The sequence below is a fragment of the Gracilinanus agilis genome, chromosome 1 (genome assembly GCF_016433145.1).
Source record: "Gracilinanus agilis isolate LMUSP501 chromosome 1, AgileGrace, whole genome shotgun sequence".
Taxonomy (NCBI): Eukaryota; Metazoa; Chordata; class Mammalia; order Didelphimorphia; family Didelphidae; genus Gracilinanus; species Gracilinanus agilis.
This window is the reverse complement of record NC_058130.1, coordinates 210,461,220-210,475,013: the sequence shown is the minus strand read 5'-3', so window position 1 is coordinate 210,475,013 and position 13,794 is coordinate 210,461,220. Positions and strand designations below refer to the sequence as shown.

Below are 13,794 nucleotides of genomic sequence, written 5' to 3'. Positions count from 1 at the left end.
AAAAACAATGTAGTCAAAATCAGAAGGGAAACAACAAATTGGGAAAAAATCTTTATAACGAAAAACTCTGACAGGGGTCTAATTACTCAAATATACAAGGAGTTAAATCAATTGTATAAAAAATCAAGCCATTCCCCAATTGATAAATGGGAAAGAGACATGAATAGGCAATTTTCAGGTAAAGAAATCAAAAGTATCAATAAGCACATGAGAAAGTATTCCAAATCTCTAATAATTAGAGAAATGCAAATCAAAACAACTCTGAGGTATCACCTCACACCTAGCAGATTGGCTAAAATGAAAGAAGGGGAGAGTAATGAATGCTGGAGGGGATGTGGCAAAATTGGGACATTAATGCATTGCTGGTGGAGTTGTGAACTGATCCAGCCATCCTGGCTGGCAATTTGGAATCATGCTCAAGGGGCTATAAAAGAATGCCTGCCCTTTGATCCAGCCATACCATTGCTGGGTTTGTACCCCAAAGAGATCACAGATAAACAGACTTGTACGAAAATATTTATAGCTGTGCTTTTTGTGGTGGCAACAAACTGGAAAATGAGGGAATGTCCTTCAATTGGGGAATGGCTGAACAAACTGTGGTATATGCGGGTGATGGAATACTATTGTGCTAAAAGGAATAATAAACTGGAGAAGTTCCAGGCGAACTGGAGAGACCTCCGGGAACTGATGCAGAGCGAAAGGAGCAGAGCCAGAAGAACATTGTACACGGAGACTGATATACTGTGGTAAAATTGAATGTAATGGACCTCTGTACCAGCAGCAATACAATGACCCGGGACAATTCTGAGGGATTTATGGTAAAGACGCTACCCACATTCAAAGGAAGGACTGCAGGAGAGGAAACATATAAGAAAAACAACTGCTTGAACGCATGGGTCGGGGTGGACATGATTGAGGGTGTGGACTCGAAACTACCACACCAATGCAACTACCAACAATTTGGAAATATGTCTTGATCAAGGACACATGACAAAACTAGTGGAAATGTGCATCGGCCATCGGTGGGGGATTGCGGGGGGGGGGGGGTGAAGGGGAAAGTAGGAGCATGAATCATGTAACCATGTTAAAAATGAATATTAATAAATGTTTAAATTAAAAAAAAAGTAATAAGGAAGCTTAGAAGAGGAGCAAGTTTGGAGATAAAGATAATGAATGAGTTGTTTTGGATGTGATGAATTGGAAATGCCAACAGACATTACTAACCAGATGTCAAGAAGGAATCTAGTGATAAATCTATAGATCTGGAAATAGTCTGCAAGGAGATGATAAGAACCAATGGAAACTGATGAAATTACCAAGGGAAAGAGTACAAAGAATAGAAAGAACAGAATCTCTAAAAATTAAGTGATTTGGGGAACACCCACTGTGTAGGTGAAATGAATATTCATGTGTTAGTTTTGCATTTGGGACAGAAGTTCAGTTTCATTGCATGGGCTCTGCTTTTTTTATTCAGTTTGTTTGTCCTTTAGCAGATACTCTCACATTCTAGGAAAAACTTGATTGATTATGCAAGTGGTGATTTAATCCCCTTCATTCTAGAGAAATCATAGATGCTTATGAGTTGCCCAAGGAATCACTGTGAACAGGAGAAATGCTTATTGTTTGGCTAATAAATCTGGAAAGCAGGAACTATCTCTGAAAATTGTCGCTCCATTGAGATTTGCACAAGATCTTGGATTTTGCAGGTGAAATTAAAGAAAAAATTAGCAACCTGGCTTGTCCTCTGTAACTTTCAAAAGCAGAGGGAAAAAAAAAAAAAAGAGGCATTTTAAAGTTGAAGAAAGAATGAAAGCCAATAAAATGGGTTGAAATGAAACCGGATTCCAGAGCTGGCAGATAGCATAATTAAATTACTCTTTAAGAAAAGGACAATTCTTTAAGGAAAACTCTCAATTTTGGCAAAGTTTTGTGGAGCAACATGAAAGACCTTCCCATCCCTTCTTGTCTTAAAACTGAACAAGTATGTAAAAACAAAAAGCCCTTTAAACACTCCATGCCCCCTGCTCCTCTCATGATTAACTAAAAATATAAAGGCTAGCCTCTCCAGAAAGGTTCAGAGGAAAATACATAAGGTAAAAAGTCTTTCAGTATTCAGATGAAGGCTTATGAAATTAGAAATTGGGCAGCAAAGAGGTCAATATGAGAAAAAGTAGTTGTAGAACAACTAGAGGAACTCATCCCCTGGAGCCAAATCTGGCCTCAGATGCTTCTTGGCTATGTAACCCCAAATGCCAAGCCTTTGCCACTTTTCTGCCTTGGAATTCATACCTACTATGGATTCTGAGACAGAAAGTAAAAGCTTAAAAAAAGAAAGCCCAGGGGTAATAAGTGGATGGAACTAGAAATAGGAAGCAATGGAAAGACTTGTGGCTGCTGCTTCTTCCCCCTCTCTCTAAAGAAACACAACTCATATCATATTTACTCTTTAGGATGAACTTCAAGAGATGTGCCATCTAGCAGTTCCCAATTCCAATGGGATGCTGGACACCATCCTGCCTCTCTTCTACTTACTAGCTGGCAATTAGGCCTGGCTGAAGTTGGCAAAGAGGATCACTACAGGGGCCTGATTAGGTCAATAATTTCCCATTATACTTTTACCCTTGTGTCCCAGACAGAAAAAAAAAAATGTTATTCAAGCCATAAGAAGTAGGTCTAAAATCTCAGCCCAACTCCACTTGTTATAATCACAAAGAAGAAATGATTTTCTGGAGAGCAATTACCTTTTCTGTATACATAAAAAAACCCTTTAACAATACTAAACAAAGTGGTGCAATCAAATACCTTGCTAACACTTTGTAGTGAATTTTCTGATTTTAAATGAAGATGTTATTAGACTTCAGCAGGAAAAGTCACTTGGTTCCATTCCCCCCCCCCCACAGTGAAATTACCTCATTAAACCTGAACAGCAGGAAGTAAAAGCTTCTCCACCAACAGCTGACAGAAAAAGTTTGCCAGGACAAACTATAAAGAACAAACCCCTACTCCTTCTAAAGGGGAAGACTGTAAAACATCATAACTACTCTTCTGCTAGCATGTTCTGGGCCCAAAAGGAGAGAATAAAGGCAAGTGGGCCAAATGTATAACAGGGTATGATGACCAAAGGGACAACATAAATATAAGGCAAATGGCCCTCACGTTTTTTAAACAAATAAACAATTAATTGGGCATTCCATATTTGGTTTCAACACACCAGCTAGTATATAAAATCTGAAATTTGTTCATGATGGCTTAGGCCTCTCTATAAGAAACCATACACTACTCCCAAATTCTCCCTTTCCTTCGGTCTTTTTTTTTTTCCTTTAAATTTTTTTTTAAACCCTTGCCTTCCATCTTAGTATTAATACTATGTTCTAAGGCAGAGGAGTGGTAAGAACTAGGCAATGGGGGTTAAGTGACTTGCCCAGGGTCACATAGCTAAGAAGTGTCCAAATCCAGATTTGACCCTAGGACCTCCTGTCTCTAGGCCTGGCTCTCAATCCACTAAGCCTTCCAGCTGCCCTTTCCTTCAATCTTATTATTATTTTATTATTCCTGTTGACTCCTTAGGAGCATAGGGCCGCAACCATCTCACGCCAGCGGACTCTGTTCTGGGCAACTTCCCCCAGCTGGGCCCATGTCATTCCGACTGTTTTTGTTTCATTTTCGGCAGATCTTCGCCAGGTCTGTTTTGGTCTTCCGACTTTCTTCCTCCCTGAAGGGTTCCAGCACAATGCTTGTCTGGCTACATTGTCTTCCTTCAATCTTAAGAGTCACTAAATTACCTTCTCATCTTTAATTTTTCCAAACTTAGGAAGAGATAATAGAAAGCTTTATTAAGTCTTTCTGCCAGAGTCAATGTGCAAAAATAACTTTTCTTCTTTCTGACTTCTCCCATCTCTTTTTAAATATTTATTAAACTGCAGTGTGATACAGTGGAGAAGGTGGCTTTGGAGTCAAAAGAATATAGGTTCAAGTCCTCCCTATGACACATACCTTGGTTGTGAGACCCTGGGCAAGTCATCTGACCTCATACTGCCCAAGCAATTCTCTATTATTGTAAATAACAACTATTGCAGGTCTCAAATAGTAAAGGAAGAACACCAAGAGCTCCTGATTCTGATGAAAATTCAGGTATAGTCAACAGAATACAATCAGACAGGCATTAGGGATTCTTAGCAAAGGACCTGATTTTTAGAATCTGAGAACACAGAATCTAGATGATTAAAGCTAGAAGAGACCTCAAGAGATCATGATCCAGGCCAACACCCTAATTTTAAAGATGAAAAACCTGAAGCCCAAATAGTTAAACTGCTTATCTAAAAACTGAAATCTGTACCACAACCTTTTTTTTTTTTAAACCCTTAACTTCTATGTACTGGCTTCTTGGTGGAAGAGTGGTAAGGGCTACACAATAGGGGTTAAGTGACTTGTCCAGGGTCACACAGCTGGGAAGTGTCTGAGGCTGGATTTGAACCTAGGACCTCCCATCTCTAGGCCTGACTCTCAATCCACTGAGCTACCCTGCTGCCCCAGTACCAGAACCTTTGATTGCCAGTCTCATGCTATTTATACTGTAACACACCATTAATAAATCCTATCATTCCTCAAGTTATCAGGAATATGTTCATTTAGAACCAAAAGAGTGATCAGGCAAGCTCCATCAGTTGTGTAGCCATGTCAAGAGAAGTAAAGAAAAGCAACAAATATGTAGGGCACACCCAATGTGAAAGAATTATGGGAGTTCACAGACAATTATTACACAGGAAAAGAAAGCAAGAACTTATCTCACCAATCTGTACCACTGGAAGATCCACATGCTAGGATCTCAGACGAATGACAGTCAATATAAGCTAAACTGTCAAAATAGGTTGACTCAATTCTTTTTGAGCATCTAATATTACAAACTATAAATTTGGTCCTTAAATTCCAAACTTAAGAAGAAAGACATTAAAATGTGATTTATTATACTTCTGCTAGTACCAAAATGTGTGGTTACCTAGCGCCTACCTCTAACTTGGACCTTCATGTCCTCAAATATTCTGATACTTCAAAAAGACTTTGTCTTTAAGGGTCAGGATTAACTCACCAAGCCACAAACTAATACACAAATTAGTCAAAATCAAATTAGGTTGTTAAGAGAACCGAATGATTCAGGGAAACCAAGGGATATGTCTCACAAGAAATGTTGTTTAAGCCATTACAGTTGTGAAAATGAAAGAGAGAACATTTATCACATACCTGATACTTAAGCCCATGGTTTGGTCTGTTCTCTCCCAGCTTTTCAGCTTTTCCAGCAGTCTCTAAAGATAAAAGAAATTATAATGTATAAAAACTGGTTCGTTCCATCTCATATTCCAATAACAATCTCCCTTAAGAATGTAGACACTAAATGATAACTCTAGTCCAACTATCAATAATATGGAATTAGGTATTGATCAATGATTCGTGCAAAACCCAGTGGAATTGTGCATCGGCTAAGGGGGATAGGGGGGATTGGGGAGAGGGAAAGAATATGGAAAATGTAACTAGGAGAAAATATTCAAAATAAAAAATAAGTAAAAAAAAAACAATCTCCCTTAAAACTCAACATCTTTTGCAATTCCAAGATTAGAGTATAATGGATGTTTATTCACAATGACTTCCTGAGCCAAATCATAACTGTTCCTTAAATCTTAGGGCTGGCCTTTTCTAGATATGATGATGAATATAGAGTGATCCCTATTATTTTTCATAATCTTCTACATCTTTAAAAAAATGTAAATATTATAAAACTCTTCTAAAAGCAATTAGGTTTTCCCCCTACTGCTGTCATTATAATGTTCCAACTGCTACTTCCCTGGTTCCTTCTTATCAATTCCTATAAATGAAAATCCCAGAATGCACAAAGTAATGTGAAATAGCCTTTAAAACCTTACTACAAAAACATGCACCAACCACAGAACTCAGGATGTGAACAACAGCTATCCCCACTAGAGGTAAAGACCTGGCCTCAAAGACCAGAATATCAAGGTTCCAGGCCTGCCTGAACATATATGGACTCTGGACATATCACTTGACCTCTCAATGACCCAGGCAACTCTCTAGGGCTAAAGACTGCATAGCAGATGTAGGATGTTCCTACCTGGAAGTTCTATCCAACTGATGAAATCATAGCATGGTTCCCACAAGCCTTCCTACAAATGCCACTCTATCGCCTCAAAAAAATAAAAGTTGACTCCTCACTAGCTTGTTTCTTTATTCTCATGGCCTGAGAAATGCACTATATGATGTAAACCCCTGGGTCTAGCAGAAGAGATTATAAAAGCAAGTTCTTCTTATTTCTGGAGGAGGCTGGAGCCCCTACATCAAGAGTATCATAATGATTTTTGCCATCTTGCTTGAGACACGGAGATTTTTAACAAACAAACTAGAAAAAAACGTATCAGTGAATCTATTCTTTAGTCATTTGGTACATGTCCTTCAATTGCATTAGGCCTCAAGAAATTTCAAATAGTTAGTCTTAATATAATTTAATAGCCTTAACATAATGAAACATTAATAGGATTGAAGCAGGATGGATTATAGTTCCTCCTGTTACATTACTAGGCAATGTAGCAAAATTATAAATGTCAAGCACTACTTGAAAGAAAAGAAACAGAAGGACACTCCCAACCTACCCCCCCTTTATAGAAATGGAGGTACAAGTTTTGCCCAAAACACTTGTTTTCAGACTTTCTTAATGAATTGGTTTTCCTCCTTTTTTAACAGCTTGAAAAAATACTACTTGTTATATGGTACGGTTCTCTGGGAGTGCCATCTGAGACAGATACTAGAGAAAACCATGAGGATGTGAAAAGAGAAGACATCAATAAAAATTTAATTAAATAAAAGTTTCACTAACAAAACAAAAATAAAAGATGATGAAGAATTTCTCTTGTAAAAATTTGGCTCTGTAGTTGCATGGAGAATTAATTACATTAATTTATGAGTGTATCACTCATGGAGACATACTACAGATGTACAATTATAAGGGTTCCTTCAAGTTTAAGATTTTAAAATTGAGACTCAACTATCCTTAAACAAAATTCCTGATACATATTACAAAAGAAAGTCCAGTTTGAAGGAAACTATGGTCTATGTAATTATTAAGAAAAATAGCTCAAAGAAAAAGCATCTTTTATTCTTGTTACTAGAAGGAATATTACATTAAAGATTGAGATTTAAAAAAAAAAAAACAAGTATCCAGTTTGAATCAACCAAACAAATCAAACCAGACTTAGAATCCTAAAGTCATTCAAAAAAGTTAAGATGGGTAAGTAAGGAAATAATATTCAATGCACAGCATTCCTCTTAAAGATAAATCCTCACCTCCTTCTCTAATTCCAAGGCCACCATATCTTCCTGTAGCTTCTCATGACGTTCCAGTTTTCTCTGAAGCCCTTCTACTTCTTCTTTCAACAAACCATTGTTCTCTTTCATTTCTCTGGTGGGAGCAGAAAGAAAATAATGAAATAATGAAACAATCATTTATAAACCAATTCTTTGACCTGAATCAGCTCGAAAAGTTGATTGGCAAATGCGCATTATCTATCAATCCAAATGAGGACACTTGGGTTTCGTTTTAATCCAGAAAATTAACTATGCCTTATCAAATCTGGCATGCTAGGAGGGTCTAATAGCTTATTTCTTACAAATATACTCCAATCTACTATAAATTCAAAAGGACTACAGGCAGAGCTGAAAAGGAGTTTAGAAAAATAGGTATCAGCATCTTTCATATCTCCTATGACAATAAATTTCAAATTCATAAAACATTCAAATATATTATCCATCATTATGAATAAGAGAAACATTTATAACCAGACAAAGGAAATGAAAGATTACAAAAGACAAAAGAGACAATGTTGACTATATAACCTTTTGCATCACTAAGATTAGTGCAGCTAGAATAAGAATATAGGATTGGTGAAAAAAATTATTGCATTAAATAATCTTATTGAGAGCCAAACATAAAAGATCTATATGGAACTAATACAAATTTCTTAATTCAGTAGCAACTCCCTAATAGAAAAATGGTCAAAGAACATGAACAAAAAGTCTTCAAAAGAATTACAAAATAAAAGTAAAAAACGGTTTTTAAAAATGTTCCAAACCACTAATAATCAGAGAAATGCACATTAAAACTAGCCTACTGGAGGACCTGGGCTCAAATTCCAGTAATGACACATTATTTCTGTGACTTTACAACTTCTTAAGTGACTTCTGGGGAAGTCATTTAAACACTACAGACCTCAGTCTTCTGTGACATGAAGAGTTTGAATTAATATCCTCCAAGGTCTCTTCCATCTTCAGATCTAGACCCTATATTTCCCTTCATACTCAAAATGATAAAAATTACAAAAATATGGGAAAACTTCTCAATAAAAGGGTCTATAGACATACTAATTCATTATGGATAGATCTGCAAATTATTTCAACTATTCACAAAAACAATTTGGAATTATACAATAAAGTTATTCAATTGCTCAATTGGATTCAATTTGAATCCACTCAAAAATCTCATTTCTGAAACTATATCTCAAAAGACGTTATTGACAGAAAAAAGGCCTTGATGCAAAAAGGTTATTAGAAGCATTGCTCATAGTAATAAAAAGTTGAAAACACAAATGTTTACCTATTGACTAGGGAAAAATTGAATAAATGATGGTATAGGAATGTAGCATAATTAGACCATAATGGAAAAAAAGAAGAGAAATATAGAAAGACATGTACAAACTGAAGTTGAGTGAAGAAAGGATATAATACAAAATTACAACAATGTAAATAAAATCAACATGATTTCCTTTAGTGGAGTGCCACTGTACTATATCCTTGGTCCTGCTTGGATGAAGGTATAGGTTTTAATTAATCAATTTAATTAAACAAACATGCATTAAGCACCTACTAGATACAAAGTACTTATGTATTTTATACCACCTGCTAAGATACAAAAATGAACCCCAAATAATTCTTGGCCTCAAGGAGCTTATATCTACTGGAGAGGATACAACTTACACACAGAGATGGGAAAAGAAAAGCAATAAAGACTGGAGGTGGAAGCGCCAAAGAGTTTCACACAGGAAGAGAGACATGCAGACTGAGATGAGGAGCCAATCAATTCTAAGAGGTAAATCTGAAGACGATAGAGACTATTCAGACATGGCAGCCAGCACATATGAGGCATAGAGTTGAATACAAGATTCATGAAACAGCAAATAGGTCATCTGGGTGAGAATACAGATTTTGTGAAGATGGGGATAAATGTGAAGCAAATCAAGAAAGTAGTCAGACTGCAAAATATTTCTAATGTCAGGATAAGATGTTTCTATTTTATCCTAGTGACATGGCAAGATGATTTTTGCAGAAGTGCAGAAGATGGAATAGAGGAAAGACACTAGAAGAAAGGAGAGAACATTCATTCAAATCAACAAGCATTTATGATGTGCCTATCATATGTAAAGTACAATTAGAAAGCTTTTGTAATAGTTCATATTCATAATTCATAATAGGGCCTGAACTAGGGTAGTAGATCAGTGAACAGAATAAAAGGAAACATACAAGAAGTTGTGAAGACAGGATCCAACAGACTTGACAAGCAATGAGACAAAAAGGGAAATCAAGGATAACTTTGAGGTTTGGCCTGGGGGAGAAAAATGTCTTAGAAAGGTTGTGATGGCTATCTTCAAGTATATGAAGGATTATCATGTGGAAGGAAAATTACCAAGAGAACAGAATTAGTAGTAAAGAACAGGATATTGAGAGAAGTAGATTTCAATTCCTAACAACAATAGCTGTCCAAAAATGATACAGACTTCCTCAGGAGGTAATGAGTTTCTTATCACTGGAAATCTTCAAGCAGAGTCCCCACAACCACTTAACTAGAAGGTTAAAGAGGATTTCCTAATCTAGTATGGTTAAGACTAGATGACCCCTTGAGGCAGTTAGGTGGCTCAGTGAATAGAGCCAAGACCAAAGATAGGAGGTCCTGGGTTCAAATCTGACCTCAGACACTTCCTAGCTGTGTAACTGTGGGTAAATCTAGACCTCTGAGGTCCCATCTGAGATTCTAGGAAAATTGAATAATAATTAAAAAACCTCAAGGCCCTTAAGTTTGTGCCAGCAATAGACCTTTTTCTCCCTCTTTACCTCAAGTAGGCATTTTCCTCCCTTAGTTGCTTCACTTCTCTCTCCATCTTTGGGAATCGTACGAGTTCTGACTTCATGTTCTTCACAATGGCGGCATCCTGCTCCTGCAGTGATAGTTTCTGCTCTAGTTCCTGAGAAGATCAGGGAACCAAAACAAAAGAAAAAACATGGGAACGCTGTAGAAATGCTAATAAACTATTAAACTTTAGCAATTTCTTTTTCAATACAAATGAAATTTGATGCACTTCAAAAAGTCACAAAATCAAGAAAGGAAAGTTGACCCATTTTTTAAACTATGGGGATGTATCTACCTTGATTAGACACCTAATCTACTTGTTTGAAATGTATGAATAGGGTTAGAGGTATATGTGATTATTAATTAAGTAAAAGTAACTGGTCCAGAATAAATCTACAAAATTGGTCTCATTAGCCATATCTTTAACTGAGTGGACAAAGACTCAAAATGCATGCATTCCATAAAATTAAAACTTATCCATCTTATTTCTCTTCAAAAAGATGTTAGGGGACAGCTAGGTGGCTCAGTGGATTGAGAGCCAGGCCTTAAGACAGAAGATCCTAGATTCAAATCTCGCCTCCAATACTTTCTAGCTACGTGACCCTGGGCAAATCACTTGACCCCCATTGCCTAGCCTTTATCACTCTACTACCTTGGAGCTAATACACAGTATGGATTTTAAGACAGAAGGTAAGGTTTTAATACAAAAAATTTTTTTAAATTTTAAAATGCTAACTGGTTACATGTGTCTAAGAAAAGAATACTTGATATATCTAAAGGAACTGCAATTAACCCAATGCCAGGGAACTATAGGTTTGAGATGACAAAGAATTAGTTAAACATTATTCATACATATTTAAAATTCATGTCACACACATATCTATTTTGAGCCTAAAGATATACTGTATGTATAGTGTAAGATGTTGGTCAAAACCTAATTCTGCCAAATTGCTCCCTCGTTTTCTTAACAGTTCCTTTCAAATAGAGTTCTTCCTGAAGTAAGTTATGCTCTTGAGCTTATTAAACACAGGGTTAATAAAAAAAACTGCCATACAGTTTCATCTTTAACACTTTTGAATATTCCTGCAGGAAGACCAGGTTTGCCACTTCTAACGTCTATAAAACAATAACATCTTTACCTAACTTGAAGGGAGCAGGAAACCAATACTACTTACTTTGATTTTCTGTTCATAGTCAACAATAAGACACTGACTTGCTTGGAGCTCCTGGAATCTCTGGTTGGTTTCCTGACATTTTCTGTCGAACAGACAAGAGATTACCATGTGGAAGCATTTCACAAATTAAGCATCAATCCAAATATGAAAGTCCATTCAGTGGAAAGGTTTTTTTTTTGTTTTTTTTTTTAAACCCTTACCTTCCGTCTTGGAGTCAATACTTTGTATTGGCTCCAAGGCAGAAGAGTGGTAAGGGTAGGCAATGGGGGTCAAGTGACTTGCCCAGGGTCACACAGCTGAGAAGTGGCTGAGGTCAGATTTGAACCTAGGACCTCCTGTCTCTAGGCCTGACTCTCATTCCATTGAGCTACCCAGCTGCCCCCTCAGTGGAAAGGTTTTAATAAGATTCGTGTGACTGTAGCAGAGTCAGGACAAAGGGCAAGGAAAGGAAACCACAGCTAATGGGTACAAAACAGAATAATTTTTAATATTTTTAAATTGCATGTATTTTAAATGCTCCAAACTTTTATTTATGGTAAGCTATTAATCTGTATGTTTTATAGTGATAACTCAAGCCAGAGCTGGACAATAAGAAATCTTCCAAGAACAAAATAATAAAAAGAAACCGCTTTCTCAATAGTTATCTGCCTGTCAAATGCCACAGATTCTGAGCAACGGACTAAGGTAAGTCCAAAGATTCAGATGGGAATGTAATGAAATACTATTCGTGGTGTACGACATACCATAAAAATAAATTTTAAGGGGGCAGCTGGGTAGCTCAGTGGATTGAGAGCCAGACCTAGAGTCAGGAGGTCCTAGGTTCAAACCCGGCCTCAGACACTTCCCAGCTGTGTGACCCTGGGCAAGTCACTTGACCCCTATTGCCTACCCTTACCATTCTTCTGCCTTGGAGCCAATACACAGTATTGACTCCAAGACAGAAGGTAAGGGTTTAAAAAAAATTTTTTTAATAAAGGATTAAAAATGGATAAAATTACTAAAAATGTATGCTATTTCCCTCAACCTTCACATTTTTCAGGTCAGCAACATAAAACAACAAACTTCAGGATGCTGGAAATGCCACTAGAGCTGAGGAACACTCCTCAAAGGCTAGAAACTTTATACTTCTAGATCAAGCAAATCGTCAAGATAGCTTTCTTTCCTTCTTAAAAGAAAACTATTCCATCCTACATAAAATAAATGTGAATCCTACCACATGCTACTTCCTAGATGAAAAGGGTCCAAAAATCTTCCATGGGACTTTCCAACACTTAACTAACCTTGAAACAACTAGGGCCTAGTTCAGTGAATGAAAAGTTTCATATAAATGCAAACACAGGACAGACAAGCAAGTCTAGATGAAGCAGTGAGGCACTCTGAGGAAAGAGGAAGCAACAAATAGCAAACCAGTCAAGTGACCATCATCACCTTGACCACTCCTCTTAGTTCCTGATAAAGATGGCCAAGGACTTTGAGCTCAAAATTCTTGGAAATAGTAGCAACCCATCCCCCAATCCACCAGATCTGTTTCTAGCCCAGTACCCACAGTCATTAGTGAGAGAAAAATCACTGTGGAAAAGGGACCCACTGGCATTCACACCAACAACTACTGATCAAATGCAACTAGGCATGGATGCCCTGGCAGTGGCAGCAATCCCTAGACCACCAATTTTGTTTCCAGGCCAGTCTTCACAGCCACCATCTGAGAGAGCAATTCCTATGGAGAAAGAGTCAGCCATCTCCACCAATCACCAACCAATTACTATTGGTGGAGGGAGAGACAGGAAAGTGCCAGAGCAAGTCAGAACACCACCAGCACACTCTATTAGAGTCTGAGCTCCTTGAGGGAAGGGACTATGTTTTACCCTTTTTTTTTGTATCTATAGTACTTAGCACAGTGCCTGGCACACAGTAGACAATAAAGGCTCATTGACTAACTAACTAGCATCTTCCCATAAATCCTGGGGGAGATAGCCCAAGACCCTGAACCCAAGAGCCATGCTTGCAGCTCAGTGCCCTCAGCCATTATCCTGAGAAGCAAATCCTATAGACATTCAATCTAGCAGTTACTCCAGCAGGTGCTATAGTCCTAGCCACTGACACAGAAAAGAGAGTTCTTGCCACCAAAGTCCTTGGCACTGTCAAAGAGTTCTGCATCAGAAAGTGACATAATTTTATCAGTGGAAATGGTATTAAAGAAGAGACATGACCATCTGTTTGCTGCTACACCCTAAAGACCACAGAACTTTGTCTGACTTACAGCTGAAACCTTCTGTGTTGTCTTCCAAATTAGAATGTGAGCTGTTTGAGGGGGGTGTTCTTTTCTATCTGTATCCCCAACCGTGAGCAGAGGGCTTTGTAAATACTAAGCACTTAATAAAGGCTTTATTCATTCATTTCAATAAATGATAGAGAAAAGCATGCAACAATCTCGAAGTC

The 13,794-nt window shown here is 37.4% G+C and overlaps 1 protein-coding gene across 1 annotated transcript in view; it reads right to left on the bottom strand.

Moving 5' to 3' along the window:
• The window catches only part of MAD1L1 (mitotic arrest deficient 1 like 1), a 941,076-nt gene that overhangs the window by 894,052 nt on the left and 33,230 nt on the right, over positions 1-13,794 (bottom strand). The window contains exons 7-10 of the mRNA XM_044659988.1: positions 11,356-11,437; positions 10,165-10,295; positions 7,348-7,462; positions 5,239-5,300 (exon numbers count right to left, since the gene is read on the bottom strand). Of these exons, the coding sequence (XP_044515923.1) occupies positions 5,239-5,300; positions 7,348-7,462; positions 10,165-10,295; positions 11,356-11,437 (390 nt within the window). The remainder of the gene's footprint in view (positions 1-5,238; positions 5,301-7,347; positions 7,463-10,164; positions 10,296-11,355; positions 11,438-13,794) is intronic.